This window comes from Triplophysa dalaica, chromosome 19, assembly GCF_015846415.1.
Source record: "Triplophysa dalaica isolate WHDGS20190420 chromosome 19, ASM1584641v1, whole genome shotgun sequence".
NCBI classification, from domain to species: Eukaryota; Metazoa; Chordata; class Actinopteri; order Cypriniformes; family Nemacheilidae; genus Triplophysa; species Triplophysa dalaica.
In genome coordinates, this window is record NC_079560.1 from 4,927,572 (window position 1) to 4,950,234 (window position 22,663).

The 22,663-nt window shown below is 38.2% G+C and overlaps 1 protein-coding gene across 8 annotated transcripts; it reads left to right on the top strand.

The window, feature by feature from the left end:
* The first annotated feature begins 686 nt into the window (after positions 1-686).
* On the top strand, positions 687-22,126 carry specc1lb (sperm antigen with calponin homology and coiled-coil domains 1-like b). 8 transcript variants are annotated; one of them, XM_056730551.1, is made up of 18 exons: positions 687-1,069; positions 1,358-1,395; positions 1,737-1,919; positions 6,361-6,541; positions 6,827-6,962; positions 7,078-8,699; positions 8,992-9,199; positions 11,112-11,185; positions 11,330-11,505; positions 11,806-11,969; positions 12,209-12,321; positions 13,421-13,499; positions 13,767-13,856; positions 13,962-14,163; positions 15,037-15,139; positions 19,182-19,298; positions 19,421-19,480; positions 20,465-22,126. In XM_056730551.1, the coding sequence occupies exons 4-18, from the start codon at positions 6,398-6,400 to the stop codon at positions 20,552-20,554; spliced, it is 3,378 nt and encodes a 1,125-aa protein (XP_056586529.1). In that variant the 5' UTR covers positions 687-1,069; positions 1,358-1,395; positions 1,737-1,919; positions 6,361-6,397; the 3' UTR covers positions 20,555-22,126. The 8 variants fall into 8 exon arrangements, with proteins under 8 accessions (XP_056586529.1, XP_056586530.1, XP_056586527.1 ...); XM_056730552.1 differs by lacking the exon at positions 1,358-1,395 and adding an exon at positions 2,203-2,244; XM_056730549.1 differs by lacking the exon at positions 1,358-1,395.
* The last annotated feature ends 537 nt before the right edge of the window (positions 22,127-22,663 follow it).

A 22,663-nucleotide genomic window follows, 5' to 3' on the forward strand; every position in this document is an offset into this window, starting at 1 on the left:
AATCTGAATGGAAGACAAACTTTCTATAGCGACATTGAATCAAATCCATATCATATTTCTCAAGATGAACTATTACGTAATATATATTATAGATACAACATAAAACTGCGGTCGAAGACACAATGATGTTTTCTTTAAATCATGGCCAAATATGTGTTGAAGTAACTGCTAGTAAAGGATTGAAACAGGATGAAATGAAACGTACCTTTTACAAAGAGGCACAGTTAGATATCTTAACTTAATCTTGTACATAAAGTATCGTGATTTTAGCAACTGTGTAGCATGTTGTGTGACCCACGCAACTTAAAAGACACGTTTATTTTGTAATATGAAAATATATATTTTTAAATATTGTATTTAGAAACACCAACAATTTCAGTCTCCTTTCACTATTAGTTTTGTAATCTTTCATTTTTCCTCAGACGCTGTCGATTTTCTAGATCTCTTATCTAAACCAGTTTCTTTACATAGTAGCTAAATATATTAATCTGTTCGCTTTCAATATTTACATATGTACACACCGTACAGATGCTGATTTTGTCCAGTCAGTGCAACCCAACACACTTTTATTTTGAAAATGTATATGCGTCTCTTTACTTAAGAAAGGCGTGGCCAGTGAATGTCGTCAATTTCAGTCTCCTTTCACTATTAGTTTTGTAATCTTTCATTTTTCCTCCGACGCTGTCGATTTTCTAGAACTCTTATCTAAACCAGTTTCTTTACATAGTAACTAAATATATTAATCTGTTCGCTTTCAATATTTACATATGAACACACCGTACAGATGCTGATTTTGTCCAGTCAGTGCAACCCATCACACTTTTATTTTGAAAATTTATATGCATCTCTTTACTGAAGAAAGGCGTGGCCAGTGATTGTCGTGGCTGGCTTCAGTGTGTTCGGTTCGGTTTGGCAGGGGTATTGGGAAGCACAAGCATCACTGTACCGCCGGGCAGTCGGATAAACTGGCTTCTTTTTTCCTGGATTAAATGAGTTACTTTTTTCTGCAATGAACACACCAATTACGTCGATTCCCTCACATCTTAGGAAGTTCTCTGAGAAGAACAAGGTAACATGTCATTTAAGAAATCTTGCTCTTTCTTCGATTGATTTCGTTTATTGTGAGTCGTGTCACACGGTGCTGTCGGTAAAGAATGTTTCAGGCCCACCGGGAACTTCTTCCCCACTCCGGCTGAAATGTTTATATTGTAACAGTGTATCCATAGAGAATAGACGGTGTGCGTTTGATGTCATCAGTTATATTGTTTCCATTTGCTTTGACAAGTTTGTGTGTTTATGTGGACGTTTTTTTGTCATACGAGTACTTCTAATTGTGTATTCGCTGTGGCGTTGGTAGCTGTGCCAGTCTTATAATCTGTGGGCATGCATCTATTGGTGAGTAATTAATGTTTAACATGTGTTGCTGTTTGTTTTTACCTCTTGTTAATTTAGGATAGTTATCCATTCCATGTACATGTGCTTTTGTATTTCATGCATTCATACATACATATATATATACATACCTACATACATACGTTATACTTTCCAATGTTCCTTTTGCTGTAACTTGGTTACTTTACTTTGTGTGTTTGTATCTTCTGACTCCCACATCAGTTACATACAGTTCTTTATTACAGTTACTTTTCCTTTATCATTTTGCTTCACAGTACTTTTCTCAGAGTCTTCAGAATGTGTCAAGTATAGGGATTAATGTCCTTTACACTTTTTCTTTTAAGTTATAGGCAGTACATCTCATCCATAGTGTTCTTCCTTGAAGTCATCGGATGGCTGGTTTGAATTGAATCTAGCAGGGAGCAGCACATTCCAGTCCTCAGACATCCAAAGCATTTTGAAGGAGTGCTTCAGGGTAGAATACGGGTAACAGCGATCGGCCCTTTCTATAAATGAGGTCAGAAAAGGTTAGGCCATCACTTGTCAAAATGATTGAATATAGAAATATTTAGATTTATCAGGAGGAAATCATACAGGAATATTTGGAGTACAATTTCATTTAACTTCATTTTCAACAAGCGCATCTGCCAAAAATACCTCCTTGTGTGTTTATTTATGTGGAGTATGACAATTTCTCTTCATCATTCAGTTGCACAAATCTTCATCTTTCAGTTTCTGTTTTACAAATCTGTTTGACGGGTCCAAGAACATTTTCATGATCAGTAACAGATGAATCTGTATTGCTTTCAGACTTGAAATGCAACACTTCAATGCAGAGTTCACCAATGAATGGTTAGTCATGCATTTAAAGGGCCAAGATTCAGCTTCAAAAATTGAACTATTAAATACTTGGATCTAAATTTGCGCTCATTCCAAATCACCACCAATAAAATGATCTTTCTTAATAGACACGTCTGGGCTTATTGTTATATCATCTTTGCATATTTAATTTCACGGTAACTTAAATAAATATTTTCTGTTTTAACGGCCCATTTCACATGAAGTGTTGTAGTGTTGTGCTTCTAGGGCATGATGATCTTTAACACCGAATGTTTTTGTTGTCCGATGAGCGCTTCTTTAGAAATGGAGCTTGGTATTGGTTTTAACAGGGTCAGGCGGAAACTACTGCCAGCAGGCCCAGTGGGATGTCCTCTGTGGATTGGGCCGAGAGACATTGACCCAGTTGTGTCTCTCTTGAGAAGCCTTTACTTCCCTGAGCAAAAATGAACTGGAATGATGAATAGAAGCTCCTATTCATAGTATCATAGTTTTCATTGCTGAGGGCTTTGGAAAATTCTCTGACTGATATTTTACTTGGTGGCAACAAGCTTTAAATTCTGTGGTGTTACTTGATTTTTTTAAATGTTTTACTTACAGCCTCCTGCAGTTAAAATTGCTGCCTATTCACTGTGTGTATTTAGAAACAACTGTCCAAACAAACACATTCCTCCACTCCCTTCATACTGATGCTCAATTAACAGGCTGGTGCTGTGTCACATCTATAGGGAATTTCTGTTAGATGCATGTTTGTTTGTTCTGGAATAATTTGAAGATAAATCTCTGAAAACCAGGCTTCTGAAATTATGATTTCGGAGAGATACATTTGAGCAACTTGACTCATGAAGGAACAGTTCCCCCAAAAATGAAATTTCTTTCATCATTTTCTCACCCTCATGTCATTGCAGAACACAAAAGAATGTTGGTAACCAAACAGCATTGGACCCCAGTTACTTCCATTGTATGGACAAAACCACTGAGGTATTTCTCAAAATATCTTCCTTGCTGTGCTGCAGAAGAAAGAGTCATATACAAGTTTTGAAAGACTCGAGGGTGACTAAATGCTGACTGAATTTTTATTAGTGAGGAAACTGTCCTACCTGCTTTGCATATCTTTTCTGAAGGACTGAAATGTAAGGACTTTGATCGCTAGTTTGTCGGATGGTTGATTGTTCATCCTGCTAGGGTCTTGTTTGTTTTTAATGCCTCTTACAATGCTCAGGAAGTTTAAAGGGATAGTTCACCCAAAAATGAAAATTCTTTCATCATTTACTCAGCCCTGTATGAATTACTTGTTTCTGATGAACCCAGAGAATGATATTTGGAAGAATGCTAGCAATTTTCAGTTCTGTGATATCGCTGAGTACTCTAATTTGAAAAATTAAATGGTAGTCAAAGAACTGTTTGTTTTCCTAATTCTTCAAAATATCAACTGTACAAAAAAATACAAAAAATCTTTCTACTATAATAGATGGTGTTCCAGAACTAAAAACTGCTTACATTTGTCCAAATATCTTTCTTTGTGTTCAACAGAACAAAGAAATGTATATAGGTTTGAAACAACCCGAGGTTGAGGAAAAGATTTTTGGGTGAACTAACCCTTTAAGATCTATTTAATGTTCACAAATGTACTGAACTTCACCATGGCCTGGGAGACTGGGAGGTAACATGGGATGTAACATCTTTACCACATGGATGTCTCTCGACAAAACAACATCTGTTTTTTTCTAGAACGAGCTGCTTTTGGTTTTGAAGATAATTTTTCAGGATTATTGTTCTTTTGAGACTCTTTTGCACACTTCTGAGTACTCCGCAAGGAAGAAACACTTTCAGGGTCCATCAGCCTTTTTATTTGTCTTACCTCTTCGGAGCATTTCTCACCCTTCACACCATATTGCTTAACACCATATAGCACATATTCAAAGTGCCATTGGATGCTTTCCCTTCCACACCAAATCGATCACACAGCGAGAAATTTGGACATTGACTTTTGTTTCAGTGTTCTGAAAGTTAAATGTTGCATCTGAAATAACTATTTTTCCTAACAATAACTAATAATCAATCTTTTTAAATGAGTTTCCTACATACAGCAGATTTTTCTTGTATGGACCTGCATGTTTGGAACTGTCTCTTCAAAAGGCGGTTTGTGTAGAGCATGTTGATGGATAGGGCTTATGTCTATATGTTTTGGCGATGTGGTTCAGTCAGCGGTGCTTTGCTTTGTGTGAATGCCTTGTGGCTGGTAATGTATTGAACACTGAATTCAACAAGTCTCATTGGAAAGTTGTGGATTTGATGGAAAGTTGCAGCGGTGACCTAGAGAGTAGAGAGTGGGACGGAAGGAAGCTTACTCTGCTCCCCTTACAAATTCTCATCTCGTACTAGGAGTCCAAACTGGTTGCCTTTGAGGATCATTTTGTTCACCTGTCACACAAGGAGTGCGAGCACTGAGCACTGACTGATTCTTTCACTTTTTGTCTGTTACTATTAAAGTCAAAGTGAAAATCTCTTTGTAACAGTAATCCTTCAATAAATATCAAATCTGTGTCAAAGCCCGTGGTGAGTTGAGGTCTACAGGTGGGTGTGGTGCTTTTTGTTTTGACTACTCTTCGAACTTATCAACTTAAAAGGCTTGTGAAGTAAAAAATAGGGGTATTTAGGCTGGGGTCTATCCGGGCATACCTCATCTGTTTGGCATCAAAGTGTCCAGATCAGTCTGAATTTGAAAAGAGAGGTCGGGAAAGGGAATGAGAAAGGTCAGAGTTCCCCACATGACTGGAGTCTTTCTCTTCTTAATGGCAATGCACTTAAATGCATTAGATACAGATGACTTGCATTTCTTACCTTGAGCTCGTAAGGACGGAGTATAAGAGATGGAATTATGAGAAAATGTGGGAAGGTCTGTCAACAAATCAACTATTTCTGGGTGTGTGTAGCTTTTGGCACTCTACATTTCCAAGACCCCTGAAATAAGTGGCTTGCGTTTATTTGTCTTAAGGCCCCCAGTCATTTCAGTGTGATGCAAGCAGTCCGAACAGAACATTTAAGCACACATTGTTTTTACAATGCAGACTTTGCAAAGAGTTTGTTATTAATAGACCGCAGACAAAAATTGTGAACAATGAAGCATGTTGAAATGCACAGATTAGTTTGTTGCATGGAAATAGGAAGTTAGGGGGGGCATAATGAGTGGCTCCTCCTCCCTTAAAATAGCTAGAAATAACTTTATGAAAAATTACTTTTTGATTTAATCTTTTTTTCGGGGGTACTCTCTTGATGGACTTAACTTGTGTGCCCACAGAGGTTTTGATCTTAAAACTTCATAAAATGTGTGTCTAAAACAGATATTTTAGCGTTTTAACCAGTATTATAATGGACTTTTTTATTGCCCCTTAAAGGTTCAAGTTTTTAACTTTTCTTTTTCTACAAATTGTACCGTACTTCTTTAATACGCACAGCTGCTGGGTGTTTTCTACCCTCGGGCCTTGCACTGCTGCTCGGGAAGTTTAAAGCCTTTTAAGGCGAGACGGACAAGCCTTCCAACGGTCTGGCTTCCACTCATGATGATGTGATAAGAAAGGCAGTTCCATCCTCTCTGACAGTCCTCCAATCACACAGTGTTGTCTGCATTTAAACACTGGCCAATGACTGTTTTCCCCTGAAATGTCTTGAGTTTACAGTGTGTGAGACTGCATAAATAGAATCCTCAGGGACCGTAATGTTACATTCCAACCGTCTCAAAGCGAAACAAGGACTTGTACAAAATGTGTTCCCCAAGGAAAATAACTAGTGCTGGCGTAAGGTAAAGAGATCTTAAAATTGAATCCAGGCAAAGGAGTATTAAATGCTACAAAATAGTCTTGAAGACGTTGTTGTTTGTTTGCATGCACAAAATAAGTTTTTACGTTGTCTTTGACTGGTTTATTTTAGACTAACATTGACTGTATACTGATCACAAGCTTACTGTATTTACTCCTGTGGATTTTGAAAGGAGTGTTCGATGTTCGCTTGTTTCTTTTTCAGTTTTAATTATTTAAATCTTTTAATGTGCAGTTGCAATATAGTTCAAATATTTGTTATTCAAATGTCGTATGTTATACAAATGTTGATTTTTTTTTTTGTCGTGTTTAGATTGCGTTGTAAATGTATCAAGAAATTGGAACCAAGTATGAAAAAGGCGACCAAGCCCACGGCCGCCGCCTCCAGAACCTCAGCGGGCACTAAAGCCCCAAGCAGATCAGAGGGAAGCAGCATCATGGGCACAGGAGGCAAGATGACGAACAAAACGCAAAATTCAGCTCCACTATCAAAGGTAGCTTTAAGACAACTATTTAATATGGAAGTACCCACTGAGTACACAGTTTGTCCATAAATATTTGGAAAGAGGCACTTTTTTGTTATTTTAGCTGTTTATGTAATGTATTCAAGTTACAGTTATATAATGGATATTGGCTTACAAAGCACACTCTCAGCTTTATTCAGAGTGTATTGCCACATTACCTGAAGAAAAAATGTTTCCTCTGTCTAAATATTTATGGACCTAACTGTATGTTGTCTATAGTTGATCATTAACCTAATGTGTTTGTATTCTCACCAGGCAAAAAGCAATGACGATCTCCCAACGGTCAGTTCAGGATCAGTATCTGTTAGCAACAGTAACACTACAGCTAGAAACAAGAGAGGAACTTCTCAGAGCACCAGCACTACTGAGACCAGGTCCAAGACCAGCTCAGGTAGTGATTCATTCTTTGTTATGGTTCTGAAGACATTAAGGTGATGTTTGGTTTGTGTTTATCACAATTGTATGAAGAAATAGTTTCAATGAATCTCATCCTGTTCTTTTTGCAGGTCTCTCAGGAAAGCGTGGAACATCATGCACGACCAAGGACCCAAGCACAACCCGAGAGAATTTGCGAGAACGCTCCCGAGTCAGTGCTGTCAAAAAGCTCGCCGGACCCGCCGATGCGATGCATCAGAAGCGGTCGCGTTGCCGCACTGTTGTTGAGTCTGAGTCTCTCATGAGCAAGTCACGCTCAGACAGCCAGATAAGCAATAAAGCAGTGCTGGAGTGTCGAGTGAAGGACCTAATGGGCCTAGCCAAGAGTAAAGACGTGGAGATCTTACATCTCCGCTCTGAACTTCGAGGTATGAGAGCCCAGCTCGGTCTGGAGGATCTTCGACCTTCTGAATCAACAGAAGAGTCCAAGCCGACCCAAGGAAAAGAAGCTTGTCCTTTGATCAGTGCCACAGATGTGGAGTCCACACTTCTCCTCCTTCAAGATCAGAACCAGGGCATCCTTGATGAGCTTAATATGTTGAAGAGTGAAAACCGCATGCTGAAGGATCGGCTAAATGCCCTTGGCTTCTCTCTGGAGCATCGCCTGGAAGGTACAGACAAGATTCTATGCTGTCCTTCACTTAGTCCTGAGCCTGTATCTGGAACTACCAGCGAAAATGGAGGCGGCGATATGCGGGCATCTTTTGCCGAAGGCTCCACGCAAGGCTCTACCGAAGACTTGCTGTCAGAACCGAGACGTGTTGGATCCCCCGATGCAGTGGACAGTGAATGCAGCGAGGCCTACCAGCCAATGACCTCAAGCGATGATGCTCTGGATGCACCTTCAGGTTGCGGATCGTCTTCCGAATCCGAAAGTGGGCCGCCGAGCAGGGAACATTCCCGCCGGGGCAGCAGCGGGAACACCAGCGAGGTTTCGGTGGCTTGTCTGACCGAGCGCATCCACCAAATGGAGGAGAATCAACACAGCACGGCAGAAGAACTCCAGGCCACCCTGCAGGAACTTGCAGACTTGCAGCAGATCACGCAAGAGCTGACAACTGAAAACGAACGTCTAGGGGAAGAGCGTGCCATTCTGGTCGACTCCCTTTGTCAGCAAGGGGATCGTCTGGAACTCTACGGAAGACAGCTGGATTATTTCCGTGGGCTGCTTGATGAACACCGCGTGGCCTACGCAGAGGACGGGAAAAGCGTGCGTTATATGGAGTTGGAGAGACGCTACGCTGAGTTAAACGAGGGCTCGCATTTTGAAAGAGAGCAACTTTTAGGGGTTCAGCAACAGCTGAGCAGTGCGCTCAAGATGGCGGAACAGGAAAATGCGGAAGCTCAAGGCCTGATGTCGGCGTTGAAGGAACGCGTTCACATGGCCGAGAGAGCCGTGGAAATGGAGAGGAGGGATCGGGCCGTCGCCAAAGCAGAGCTGGAAGCGCTGAGGATGGTGTCTGAACGGGAGCAGGATGAGCTAAACCGCTGCAGAATTCAGCTTGAGCAGGAGAGGCAGAGAGTGGCGCAACTCTTGTCCATTCACAACGCAGGGGATAAGAGCGACATACGCCACCTGCTGGACAGCGAGAGGATAGACAAGGAGAGAGCCGAGACCAAAGCAGCTCAGTTGCAAGAGGAACTGGGACACACTCGAAATGAAGCCGCCCAGCTGCAGGATGCAATAAGCAAGGTAAAAAAAGGATAAACGGAAATTCATCACCATATTGTCTTGCTGTCATTTTTTAATCCTGTTCAATCTACCATTGAACAGGAAGAAGCATTTGCATCTAAATTTTACCAATTTAGTTAATATAGCTTGCATTTATCCAACAATATGCCCAGATTAAAGAATTTAAAATGCTCTCTCACTTGTAAATGTTAATAAATGTATTGTATGCTCGTAATGACACATCCCATATACAGTAGATAGTATCAGTATGTTTATTGTTCAACATTATCCATCCTGCTTGTGTGTGTTGAAGTTGGAAAGTGAGTTCCGGGCATTTCGTGGTGACGTTCAGACGAGGTTAGCAGAGCAAAAGCGACTTCTGGAGCAGCAATGTTCTGAGCTGGAGGAGAAGGACACCGAGATCGCCGACATGAAAGAGACCATCTTTGAGCTTGAGGATGAGGTTGAGCAGCATCGTGCTGTCAAGCTCCACGACAACCTCATCATCTCTGACCTGGAGAGTGAGTCACATGACATTCGTTCCCATGACTGCTGGTTATTAACGGAACAGTTCACCCAATAAAAAAATAATATTTGGTAGACATTTCTTTGTTCTGATGAACACAAAGAAAGGTATTAGGAAGAATGCTTGTAACCAAACCTTTATTGGTTACGATTGACTACCATCGTCGTGGGAAACATTGCTTTGTAAATTTCTTTTTCGATTTTGTTGAACAAAAGAAGATATTTTGAAGACTTTTGAAAAGCAAACCGTTCTAGGGCAATTTTGACTGCCATTGTCAGTTTTCCTACTATGGTAGTCAATGGTGGCCCAAAACGGTTTGGTCACAAGCATTCTTCCATAAATCTTTCTCTGTGTTCATCAGAAAAAAGAAACGTATACCGAATTGGAACAACTCGACGGTGAGTAAATGATGACAGAGTTTATTTTTGGGTTAACTGTCCCTTTACACTGTTTAAAAGTTTAGCATTACCCTTTTATCGAACTTATTGTAGTTAATTAATTTATTAATTTTTTTGCAAATAGCATACATGGTTATCTAACTAAAGCATTGTTTGAGGTGAATCATGAGGTGTGCTTAAACTTTTCTATGCTATTTGAATTGCAACTAGTGGTTTATTGGTGGGCTTTTTTTAGCTTGGAGCCAGTAAGTAATCATGCCCATAACACCATATCATCTTCAGACTTTTTGTCTTTATATTTGGTTTGTGAAAAAAGGGATACATACAAAATATATGAAAATACATCTCAAGTAATTTAACAGTAATTTGCTTTATATTGTTTTGTTTATATGAAAAGCACATTAGTTTTCTGTTCGGCTGTTTTGTTTTCATGGCCCTGTGGTCATACAGGTTTCTGTCCACATAGAGGCATCATTGAGCTAATAATAGATGTGGATTTCACAGAAATTGGGTCTCATTCACTAATAATTCCGTAGATTATTCATGTTCATTTGAGCTTCTCACAAAAACTCTCAGCCTAATTCACAACACATGCGTATGCACATAAATTTGTTTTTAACCTCATTGTAGTGACTTTGGAGTGTTCTTAATGAGAGGCAGTGCGTTTCAATAGTTCCCGGAAGTTACTAGTAACACATGGAGTTGCGACTAAACAGATCAACTGAGTTAAACTTCTGACCCATTTATAGACGAAAACCATATAATGAAAAAAATGAAAGAAATAAAGAATTTAAAGAGAAAACATAACTTCCTGGAACTATCTTAAGGCTCCATGAATCACGTGATGCTCCAGCGTTTTGGACTTCCGTTGGCAGAACTCTCTCTTTCAATGGATCTACGAATACCTTTCCTTTACCGCCAGTCGTCACTTAAGTGGAAGATACTTCACACAACATCGTGAGACAGTGTCTACAGAGACAGTGATTCCAAGTACGCAGTCCCGAAAATCAGTTCCTACCCAATAAAACACCTTTTATGCTGACACACAGTTTACAGAGTTCTGGTTAGCCGCCTGTCAAAGCGCTCTTATTCAGCAATAGTCTACAAAGCTAGACTAGCTGTATATTATGAAATAATACAAAAATTAAACAAAGGCCTACATTTAAGAGTTATTATATATAGAATTAGTTATAGTATAAATATTATCCTAAGATGAAACATACATTTTGTCAGAACTATAAAGTGTAATGTATGTATACAGAGAAACAGGGAGAGAGATTTTAAAGATGATTAAAAAAAATTTTTACGTACGTGTGCTTTCAGGTGTTCCTATATTTTTTCTTTAGTTTAGAATCAATTTTATTAAAAAGTTTTAGTGAATCATGATTTGTTTGCGAAAACGTTTGTTTCAAGCTCAATTTTGTGCCTACCCATGTTAAGTTAATGAAACACATTGTTCTTCACTTTCTGTATATTTCTGTATTCAGTCCGTGTGTTGTTTTCCCGTAGATTCCATCAAAAAGCTTCACGATCAGAAATATGACATGGAGAAGGAGATTAAGGTCCTTCATCGAAAATTGCGGGTAAATTACTCCATTCATTCATAGATCGTATTACATGATTTAGTACAAATTTAGTACCAGCATGTTCATCACCCTTTATTGACTAAATCTTTTAATATTTTTAATTGATATAATCCAATAATATTTTTTAATTGTCACTCACAGGAAGAGTCAGCCGAGTGGCGGCAGTTTCAGACTGATCTGCAGACGGCCGTCGTCATCGCCAACGAGATCAAGACAGAAGCTCAGGAGGAGATCGGGGACCTACGGCGTCGTTTACATGAAGCTCAAGAGAAGAATGAGAAAATAAGCAAAGAGCTGGAGGAACTTTCGAACATGAAGTAAAAAACGATATATCAATCTTTATTTCCTGTAGATCAATAAGCAGGATCATGTGTTTGATTCCCAGAGAATGCACATTTTAAAAATGTGTTCGTTGAAAGCACTGTAATGCAAATTGGATAAATCATCTGCCAAATAAATGTAAATGTAGAAGACATTTAGGGATGCTTGCATAAAGTTGCATAATTGTGTTTGCATGTACAAATACAAATCAACATGCTATGCATGTTTTAGCTAGTCGTCGTAGTGAGTGTACAGGATATATTTAGGTATCCGAATATGTCTCTTGTGCATTACAGACAGGATGAGGAACGCGGACGTGTGTATAATTATATGAATGCCGTAGAGAGGGACCTGGCCGCTCTGAGGCAGGGAATGGGCCTGAGCCGACGTTCCTCAACTTCCTCTGAACCATCGCCCACCGTCAAAACTCTCATTAAGAGCTTCGACAGCGTCTCACAAGGTGCACAAACACCTGCACATATATTCATGTCCACATTTATGGTGTTGATGTATAAAACCTGAAGGTTATATTTGAATTCCCACCAAAGACAACCAATCTTTCCTGCATTAATGAAACATAATGATCTGATAACATCATCATAACATATTGTTACACAACAGCATCACAACATACCCAGTATTTGTAACGCTTGAAGTCGCATTCCCTATATTTATGTTTGTCCATGCATCCCTACACAGGTCCTGTTCCCGCCAGTCCACCAGCCGTTGCCGCTGCGGTCGCAATCTCCAGAACCCCCCTCAGCCCCAGCCCAATCAAAACACCCCCTGCCGCTGCGGTCTCTCCCATACAGGTATAAACCACATGATGGATGAATGGGTGAACTGATAAACATTTAGATGTTTGCTGGACATAATTGAAAAGTAAATCTCAGTAGTAGTGGACAGTTTGACTTGCAGTGGAATAGATGAACGTGAGGCATGAGGACAGATCACTGATCACTCTAACAGATGTCTGCGTATTTCCTCTGTGGGGATATGGTTACCTCACAGCACTGTCTGTCAGATGATATCTCCAGACATGGAGCTGAATTAGGCTTCTTTCTTTCTCTCCCTACGTCCTCCATGGATGTCTATGCTGTCTTTCTTTTTTTGTAGAATACATGCAAGACTTTTCAAAATGTGCCAAAACAGGATGTGTTTTGTGAGGAAGGGAAAATGAGCCAGTTTGAGGTGTAGAGATGCTGTGGTGTAAAATTAAAATATTATTTTAGCCTGTGGCTCTTACTTGGGATTCTATCCCTTTAAATTCCTAACCCTAAAAATATGTGTGTTACTAAAATTCAGTTTATAATGAAGAGAAAATATAGTTTGAAATGTAGAAGAAAGCGTTTAGTGAGATGTGAGTAATTTTGATATCCAATATAAAATAAATAAAATACTCAGTGAAAAAACAAAAACACCTATCACATGACCAAATAAATAGTTGATATAATTCATATATCACCTATTTGCATCTATGGCCACGAGGATTTTTAGTTCAAATTATTTTATTAACTATTTAATTTATTTATCACTTGTTTAAATAATTAATTGTTTATAATTGAAAATAGTATTTGTTTATTTAAAGTCGTTTGAGAAAATTTTCAAGTCTTAAAGTATTTTAAATAAATGTATTATATTAGTTTAATTCACAGTTTAATTTTTTTATAATTTATCTGAATCAAAGATGACTTTATTGCTAGGTGTGCTATGAACAAAGAAATCTCTTTGGTGATAAAAAATAATCTATACAAATTTTTCAACAGATTTTAAGTTTTTATTAAACAAAAAAAACTTTATTCTGCTTGGCAACCATTTGTGTTTTCTGTTCTGAAATTAGTGGTTTGTTTGATTTAGAAAAACAAAATCATATTTTTCCCTCATCCTTCCTCCGAACTTCATATTTTACAGAGACACACAGTTAGCTCAAGCAAACCTTTGTCATCTCTTCTGGATAAAAGACCGAGCTACACGGAGCTGAGCATGCCAGGTGAGCTGACGTTAGTCACACTGATATTATAACTCCTTGATCTTTCACTCTTCCCCACACCGGTTTCATCTGGTTCTTCAGAGCTAAACTCAAAGTAAAGGTCATAAGTAATCATGCTGTACCAACATTGGCAGTAAATGACCACTGAAATTGTGTGCTAGACCTCGAGTTGGTAGTGGGATATTAATTTATGAAAACTGACTAATCCTACAAAAAACCTGTGATTCATTGTCACCGTTGTGTATATGATTGCATGTAATCCAATAGCAGACCATATCCTCCGTACATCACCTGTTACACGCACCGGCTGCGGCCTACAGAGGGTGCCAAACATGGACTCATCCAAATCTATATCAGGTATGTTTGAACCTGTGAGGATTAGTTGAACAAAACTAGGAATGTGATTCGATGGGAGTTTTTAAAGGTCAATGTTCATTAGACTGGTTAACATTGATAACACAGATGCACTGATGATAGTCACAACATCCTCCGGCCTGTCAGTTTCTCGCAGAAGCAGCGAGGAGTTGAAAAGAGATTTGTCGGTCACGGATGCGTCAGCCCCCTCATCGATCATCACGTTAGGCTCCTCTTCGCCTCAGCTATCTTTGTCATCTAACTCCTCCCCGACCGCCTCCGTCACGCCCACCTCACGAGGACGTTTACGGTAAGTGCCCGATCGTTCAGATTGTTTGTCTGCTTTCTGTTTACCTTGATCTCTCTCTTCCACTCTCTGTCTGCTCTGGCTTTTCTTTTGTTGACTTTCTAGAAAACTGTTGTCAGGTTTGCCAGATGTCTTGCTCTTTCACACTCTTTCACGCTCTATCACGCTCTTGTCTTTCTGTGATGATAGACCTGTGTTCCAATAATGGATGTCACTCATTCGTCTGCCCTGAAATCTGACCGTGGCTCTGTCATAGCTTTGAATGGGCCTTTGGAAGAAAGATTAATCATTCTGTACTGTCCTCTATTGCCAACGCATCTTCTCTGGGCATAGCGATAATTTCCGTGCTGGGAAATGTAGCATAAATTAGCTTGTTATGGTGGATCATTTTACATGGATAATTTCCAGTCTAGCTGGTCTAAACTGGAAATTTATGGACAAAGATGTCTCCTACATTTATTTTATAACCAATTTTAATTAAAATGATCTATGCCATTTTATATAACCCAGTAGGCCTGCATGCAAGATAGTTTTGAAGCTTCGGATTAAATCAATCCCAACTGCACATTGATGCAAACAGCGCACAGTCTGTGTTCAGCGATTCCCTGCTGTTAGAAAAGATCTGTGATTATCGTAGATTATAAACTAATTAAAACTGATAATATGCCGTTTAATCCCTTTGAGCTAATCTGTTTTGTCAATACAGAAAGACTGATCGATTTATTTTTAATCGTAACAGAGTCTGAAAGATTTTGCATCCATCAAGTCAATGTAGCTCGGTTGAATTTCCACCCAGTGGTGATGGAGGTTGTTTGCTATTAAAGCTGAATCCGGTACAATGGAACTGCATTGTTAAAGTGATTGATGTCTCTCCAGAGAGGAGAGGAAGGACCCGCTGTGCGCGCTAGCCAGAGAATACGGAGGATCCAAGAGGAACGCTCTGCTCAGGTGGTGCCAAAGGAAGACTGAAGGTTATCAGGTACAAATGTCTTTCCTCCATAAAATCATGCATTCTGTAGTCGCCTGTGATATTTTTTAAAGATCAGGTATCACACGCAGTTTCTGCCGATCTCATATTAATCTTGAGAACCTAAACTGTAGAATTGCATACGTCGTATCTTCAAAGAGTGTTTAGTTTGAACACATTAATAAAAGAGAACAACAAAGAAGCCAACAAAGAGCCAACAAAACACAGACATGTGACTTAGTTTCACTTACTGTGTACAGTTCATGTCCAACATCTTTTAGCACCGGGACCGCAGCATCTATCAGTTTCAAACATTCTCCAAATCCATCGTTATATCCATTGTTTTTATATAACTTCCATCACTGAAATGCAGCGAAAAAAACAGACACACTTAAACTTCACTATCGCAAGTGTATCAAGCTGCAATGAAGCCAAACTTGACGCAGCGACCTTGAAAGTAAGCTGATCGGTTGGCGAGTGGGCCGGCTCTTTCTTTCGCCTTGCCATGCTTTTCCACAAGAATCGCCCAATAAACGGAATAGGACGTTAGAAACAGGGATCCAGACTTTTAAAAAAACTTTCAGAAACAAGTTGGAGTGCTGGGGGAGTGTATCAAGCACAGAAATACAACGTCAGACGTCCAGCTCATTTTTAACAAGTTGACCATGTTAAGCCTGAGAAGCCAGCACGTTTAACAGTGTAAAGAAGTCAGAATGCATGACACGCATCTTTCCTCCGATTTGATAAGAGTGCACTACATATCGGTGGCCATTGTAGTAGCATTTGTTTATGATATGACACTCAGATACTGTAGTATGTGCTACCTTAGTATGGTAGGTTTCAAAGTACTCACTTGCCAATTGCACAGTTCATACTCAATTTTTCATCCTTTTTACTACATTCATCACGCTAATCCTGTAAAAAAACAAGAAATGTATAATATTGGTTACATCAGTGATCTGTCGTAAAACCTGTTTATTACTAAAATAGAATTGTATATGTTAATAAGTAAGCGTGTTTACATATTTATGCATCCCTATTTTTACATAAAAAAATTAAAATGACATTGTTCAGAATATAGCATGTTTAACCATGCCCTCATTTCATTTTTAAACCTTTGGCCCACCGAACGTGACCATGAATAATCTACAACATGTTTCCCCATCACGCCATCGAGCATAAAAATGTTTACCAGGCATTCAGCAAAGTTTTTTGACCATGATGTTACCATGGTTTCACTCAAGCCAGGCACTCAGGAAGTCCGCTACATTTCTCCTGCTTCCTGCTTCATGTCACTAACACAAGACTCAGCCAATATCAGCCAATCACAGCACTGAACCCACAGTGAACAGTTTGCAGACTGACTCACCTTGCAATTTAAGTTTTCCTTTTTTTAATTTAAGGGTGTTTCTGGAATAAGGTGCACTTTGCATTACTTTACTACTTTGTAAAATGTACTTCACATCACATTACTCATTTTCCAGATGCCTTTATGATTTAAAGTGCATTTGAGGTATACTTATTGTATGTGTTCCCTGGGGTTCCCGTGACCTTTGCGCTGCTAACGCGACGCTCTGCTTGTTTGTGACCCTGTCTGTGAAAACCCAGGAATAAGTCATTTTTGGTGATTTACTGTCTTCTGCACATAATCAGGATGTAAAATACATTCTGTTAAAGTAGAAGCTTGATATATTTAATATTGACTAAGGCCATGTATAAGATTGAAATCATACCATAACTAGATAATGAGACTTCAGCCTGGTTTTAATATTGAGCTACAGGAATCACCTTTAAAACCGATACAATTTAACTTGAAAAATGTTTAATGAAAAAATTATATAAAAAATAAATTTCAATTATTTGTTTCAAAATATCTATATCATGTCTTAGATCTTTTATGTAGGTGTTGTTATATAATATTTGTATAAATTGCATATGTAATGTATTTATGTTCTGGATTTTTAAATATCTGTTAGGTATTCTGGCGAATTAACCTTTCTAAATTGAGAGGATTAAATATGAGTGGCATTATTAAACAGTAAAAGCAACAGTATAATAATCTACATCAGAATAAAATATTTTCTGTTTTTTGTATGAAAAAGGTTACAGAACTGAAGAATCATCTACATACATTTTCAAGTTTGGAATATTTGACTGTGTCCTTTCTGGCAAGGAAACATTTTCCTCATTTCAGACAGAAATAATTTTGTCTTTTTGACACCCAATTTCCATAATCCCCTGTTCTTCATTTTCTGCATCTTTGTCTGTCAGTCTGTCTGACTGTGTGTTGTGATGGATGGACATGTCCGCTCCTGGATAAAGCCCATTTTTCACTGCAACTCTAATGTGTTCATTATAAGTAGCCAGGCTTTAGTCGGAGTGCACTTTTCGGAGAGAGCGTCAGTAAGCTTCTGTTTCTCTGTTTTCAATGCGATTAGCCTAATGCTCTCTCTCCCCTGGGCCTGCCTGTTTTTGCACACGAGAGCCTCTTTTCATTTGCTGCTCACTTTGAAGATCGGCACACTAGCGAGGGAGGATGTCAAATTGTCTTTCTGACCCTCTCACATCAAAACGCATTTCACCACCAAATCTGAATCGAAAAAAATTAAGGACATTTAATGTCAGCACTAAATCAAAATGATCCGGATAAGTTTTCATGGTTTTATTGTGCACGATTCTGAAAAATGGTCACAAAGCCTTTTTATTCAGTTTTTGTACCTGCACAGATGTCTTTACGGACATCATTATCTGTTTGAGACCACTCTGGTATGGTATGGTGGCCCACCCTGATGAGCTCATCTCTTCCCCCAATCTGCTCTCAGCAGGTTACCAGAAAGCCGAGTGTTCTGCCAATTTGCGCCACCTCTTACATTTACACTGGCTTGGTTACATCTGATAAAGGTTGTAATTCTTTCTTTAGGATCGTAGGTCCTTGTGCCAGAGGAAGTCTATGATATTGTAATCTAGAAGGACACTTTTGTTTCTTTTGGATACGTGCATACGTATGAATACGATGAATAGAGATCACTTCCAGTAAATTGCCACCGTTCGGCCCACGTTGTTTTAAGTCCGAATTCCAAGCATGGCATGTCTACAGGCACCTTAAAGTCACAGAAAAAAGTAGGTTCACCGTAATTATTCAAAACAACGATGTATTAAAAAAATAATTAAAAGCCCCCGTTTGGGATTTTGAAGATGTACCCTTCAGGTAACCACCCTGGGTCTTTAAACATCAACCTGTACTATATATCACACAAGCATGCTTTCACATTCAGTCAGATCAAAATTCAAGCGAATGTCGACAACCCATCTTTTGCATGTCTTTCTTAATAACACCAGCGTATGTATTCGAAACACATGGTGGATTGAAGCCTCCATTTATTTTGACTTCATTGGTGAACAGGAACCCAGTCACAGCAAAACCATAAATGCCCTGCGATCTGTCGGATGTGTGAAAAGTATGTTGTTGTAGATAAGAAGGACTGTTGAACAAACACTTCAGCACAAGGCGAGATGACGGTCAATGAGCAGCTTTAAGCCACTCATCGACCCCGAGTGGTGACAATCTTCCTCGTTCGTATGTATGGTTCAAGGGTAAAGTCAACACTGCTCTCAGAACAGTTATTCGAGGGAGTTTTAGGGTATATAAAAAAATAAATAAAATAATTGCAACCAAGTTATTTGTAGTTTCAAGCATTTTTTAAGTATATGTTTTATTTATAATGTATTATTTATGTATAAAATAAATCTGTTTCTAATTGTAATAGTGCATTGAATGAAGAGCAGTATAAGGAAATGTTACGTATAAAATATTTTTTATGTACATTTCTGAATATGCGATTCATCTTTAACTGTAAAAAAGCATTGTTTGCCAGTCTTTGTAAACTCTGTAAAAGCGCATCCCTTCTGACAGGATTTATAGTAATGGTTCCCAAAATGTCACACCGACTCGATTCAATGCTTCATCGGTCCATCTGAATCACCCACCCAATCCTCCTAGTTCATCCCCTGAAATGATAACCATTGATCTTTCTCTCTCCCTCCGCACACGCAGAACATCGACATTACGAACTTCAGCAGCAGCTGGAACGATGGGTTAGCTTTCTGCGCCATCCTTCACACCTACCTTCCGGCTCATATCCCTTACCACGAGCTCAACGGCCAAGACAAGGTCTGTCAGGACACGCAAATCACAAGAGAGCCACACTGATATGTTTTTAATCATTTTGCTACATTTCAATCAGCACAATAGATTTATTGACATCCATTTGTTTTGTCGCTTTTTTGTTACAGAGGCGAAATTTCGCGTTGGCCTTCCAGGCTGCAGAAAGTGTGGGCATTAAATCTTCACTGGTGAGTTAATATAAACATCACGGATGTATCTGACATGACTCGAAGCTTAAAATGGATTATCTTGCTTTTAATTAAAATGTAGCACTTTGGATAGAAATGAAGTATAATTAATTTTGTATTAAAGAACGGGACATGCATGAAAAGACTAATATAACCTTTTTCTGCTGTTTGAGCGGAGATAAATGTTCCTTGTGTGGAGAAGAGACGGCTGTATTTAATGCGCCCAGTTGTTACTAATTTAATTGTATTTAATAAAGCTGTGATCGTAATAAAACTGTTATGCCAGCTGTGTCGTGCATTGTTTGCAATGAGCTTTTGCAAAAAGCTGTTGTGGCACATATTTCATTTTCAAGCCAGGGAAAAAATTAAGAGAGCATTCCAAATTTTCATTGGATCATTATTTTAGATGTATTGTGGTCATTCCAGTCCACTGTCTGTTGAATTTCAACAAAATGAAACATCAGTAGTAACAAAGTCACCCAACGGCAATGTGAAAGACATGAAAACTGTGATAGAAATCGAGGTTTATATATTTTTTAAAATATAACTGGTTAAAAGTGAATATGAACTTGTTTTTTTTGCGCTATTTGAGGTCTGAAAAATACACCTTTTCTATTCTGACCTGCTTCTCCAGTTTTCATTTTCGGTAAATAAATGCAAATAGAAACAATATTTTGGGAGAAATATTGTTAGTAGTTCACAGAATAAATGAAACAAAAATGATCAGTTTACCTAAACAAATACCTGTGAAAAGTAAATTTAGAAAAACTGAAAATAGTTTTGAAATGGTTTCTTAATTGTTCCGTGGATGTTTCTCGACTAGATTTTTAGAAATGTATATACAAGCCCTACTCATGTTTTTCATCTTTAATACTTACCCTTCAGCATATGTTGAAGTTGTTATTTGTATTTGGATCAAATAATCTTCAAAACGGCTAACTGTAACTGTTCTACTCTGAGTTTTTGACTCTCTCTGTCTCACAGGACATCAATGAAATGGTGCACACAGAAAGACCCGACTGGCAGAGTGTCATGACCTACGCGACGGCCATTTATAAGTATTTTGAGACATGAGAATCTTCTTTTCGTGTCACTGCATTGTGCATTAAAACATTTCCCAGATGCCTCAGCTGTGTGGTGCCAACAACTTATGTGAAGCACATATCAGGACCTTTTGCTTTTTCAGTGTTTTCCTATAATTCCCAGAATTAAGGAAGTTGGAAGGATCAGGAAAGATCTGCAAGAACCTTTGGATCAAACAGCCATATGTTCCCTGTCCAGCTTCCCAAAGGAATTGCCAAACTTTTCGTCCTGATGATCATAGGTGCATTGCATCATGCCAGCCAAGCAACAAAGCCGTATATTTTACACAAAAGATTGCCTTTGAAAGGTGCCTTGTTTTGTCTTAAGGATTGCCTCTGTATAGCAGTGTTCAACATTCGATTTGTATTAGGTTAGATCAGAATTTATTTATTTCAAAGTGATGTCACAACAGACTTGTTGCCACACAAATTATTTTGGCTTAGCTGAAATAAGCTCACAATACTTTGTTTTGTTTGGTGTGTTTTTCAAATAAATATGGCTGACTTTTGTTACTTTTGTTGCGATAAAAATGACCTGTTTCATACACTAAATGAATGCTAATTCTGAATGTATGTACTTTTTTTATTAAATCCATTCCAACCGAACGTTTATACCTAAAAATGCTGCAAGACTTTGTTTTTGTGTTTGTTTCACAGGATATTTTTACTGTATCTATTCTTTTTGTTTAAGCACAACTAATGGTTATTTGACCCATTAGACCAGCTGGGTTCTGGAAGTGAGCTGATTCAGTTTGACTTTGTTTTATGGATGTAAAAGCACAAGGCTTGTGAGTGTGTCGTCACCAAAATTAAAGACCTCCGACAACAGTCCAGACACTTGATCTTCTCGTTGTTTGTTTCTATCAACATGAGTTGTACTTAATCTGAAATAGACATTTAAACACTCTTTACACACACAAAGGATACTTTCATCCGGTGCCTTACATTAAAAATGAGAACATGGCACAAATATTGTTAAATTGATTCTAAAATGTTACTTTCTGTCTTCAATGCACTGTCTTTTGGATTTTGCTAGTTTCATTCCACATCGTGTAAGAAAACATTCAAACATACTTGAAGGGATTAAGTGGGATAATTTGTCTTTGTGTTTTGTTCATGTAGGCTACAAAGTGAATTTTATGTGAAGAGCAAATCCTTTGTATGAAAGTTTTAATTTATTTAATTTGGCTGCAGAGAGTTAAGTTTTTTTTTTTATTTTTTTTTTGAAAGCTCTGTGATACTTCAGTGTGTTCATGATGTTGAATTTCCTGTAAAAGTACAATAATGTCAAGGAACGTTTTATTTTATTTTCAAAGATATTGTAAGATTTCATAGTTCTTCTGATACCTTATCTCATGGAATAACATGTTTGCTGCCATCTTAGAACCATACCTTTGTGCTTTTATTTTATTTGTAAAAAATACAAATTAAGGCCTATATTGGCATTTTATAAGTTAGAAACCACCTAATATGTTAGACATGAAAATGTGTTTAAAATAAGAAAATGACTGTTCTCCTGTATCTGTATCCTTTAATAGTGATGAAAGTTCAATAAACAGATTAAGCAACAAAAAGAATCAGAAAATGAGAGGAAGAATTGATTTGTTGTCTCATAATGACCTAATTATTTCTCCGTTCCTCTTTGGTTGGAATAGCTTCCTACCTCAACCCAATCTGTTGAGACCATTACATCATTTTCACACTGTTCATTACACCATTCACAATCGCAATACGTGATTCTTCTAGATGCATTTACCATTTACTATTTTAAATCCTTCATATCTACTTTAAGCATTCTTATTACATTATTCTTTACTATTTGGCCTATTCGGATATTGTAACTCTATCTTGACAGATTAATATAATTGTTAATAATTGGCTGATTGATATTGATATTATTTTCTGTATGAAATACAGAACAGTGATTTAAGAGACATCTTATCAAGACTATTTAGGGAACTTGCACAACAATCAGTTTAGCAGTCATGGAACAAAACATATTACAACGCATTGACCAATCAAAAGCAAGTATTTCAGAGAGAAATGTGATATTAATGTGAATTTTGGTCTCTTGTTGATGTTATATGCTTTTATGAATTAC

What these genes read in the sequence shown, in the direction of transcription:
- specc1lb (XM_056730544.1), top strand. Translation starts at nt 5,994, where the DNA reads ATGTGTTCCCCAAGGAAAATAACTAGTGCTGGCGTAAG. An exon ending in GAGGAACTTTCGAACATGAA is followed by an intron (nt 11,506 to 11,805) that starts GTAAAAAACGAT and finishes TGTGCATTACAG; the next exon opens with ACAGGATGAGGAACGCGGAC. An exon ending in CTTCGACAGCGTCTCACAAG is followed by an intron (nt 11,970 to 12,208) that starts GTGCACAAACAC and finishes ATCCCTACACAG; the next exon opens with GTCCTGTTCCCGCCAGTCCA.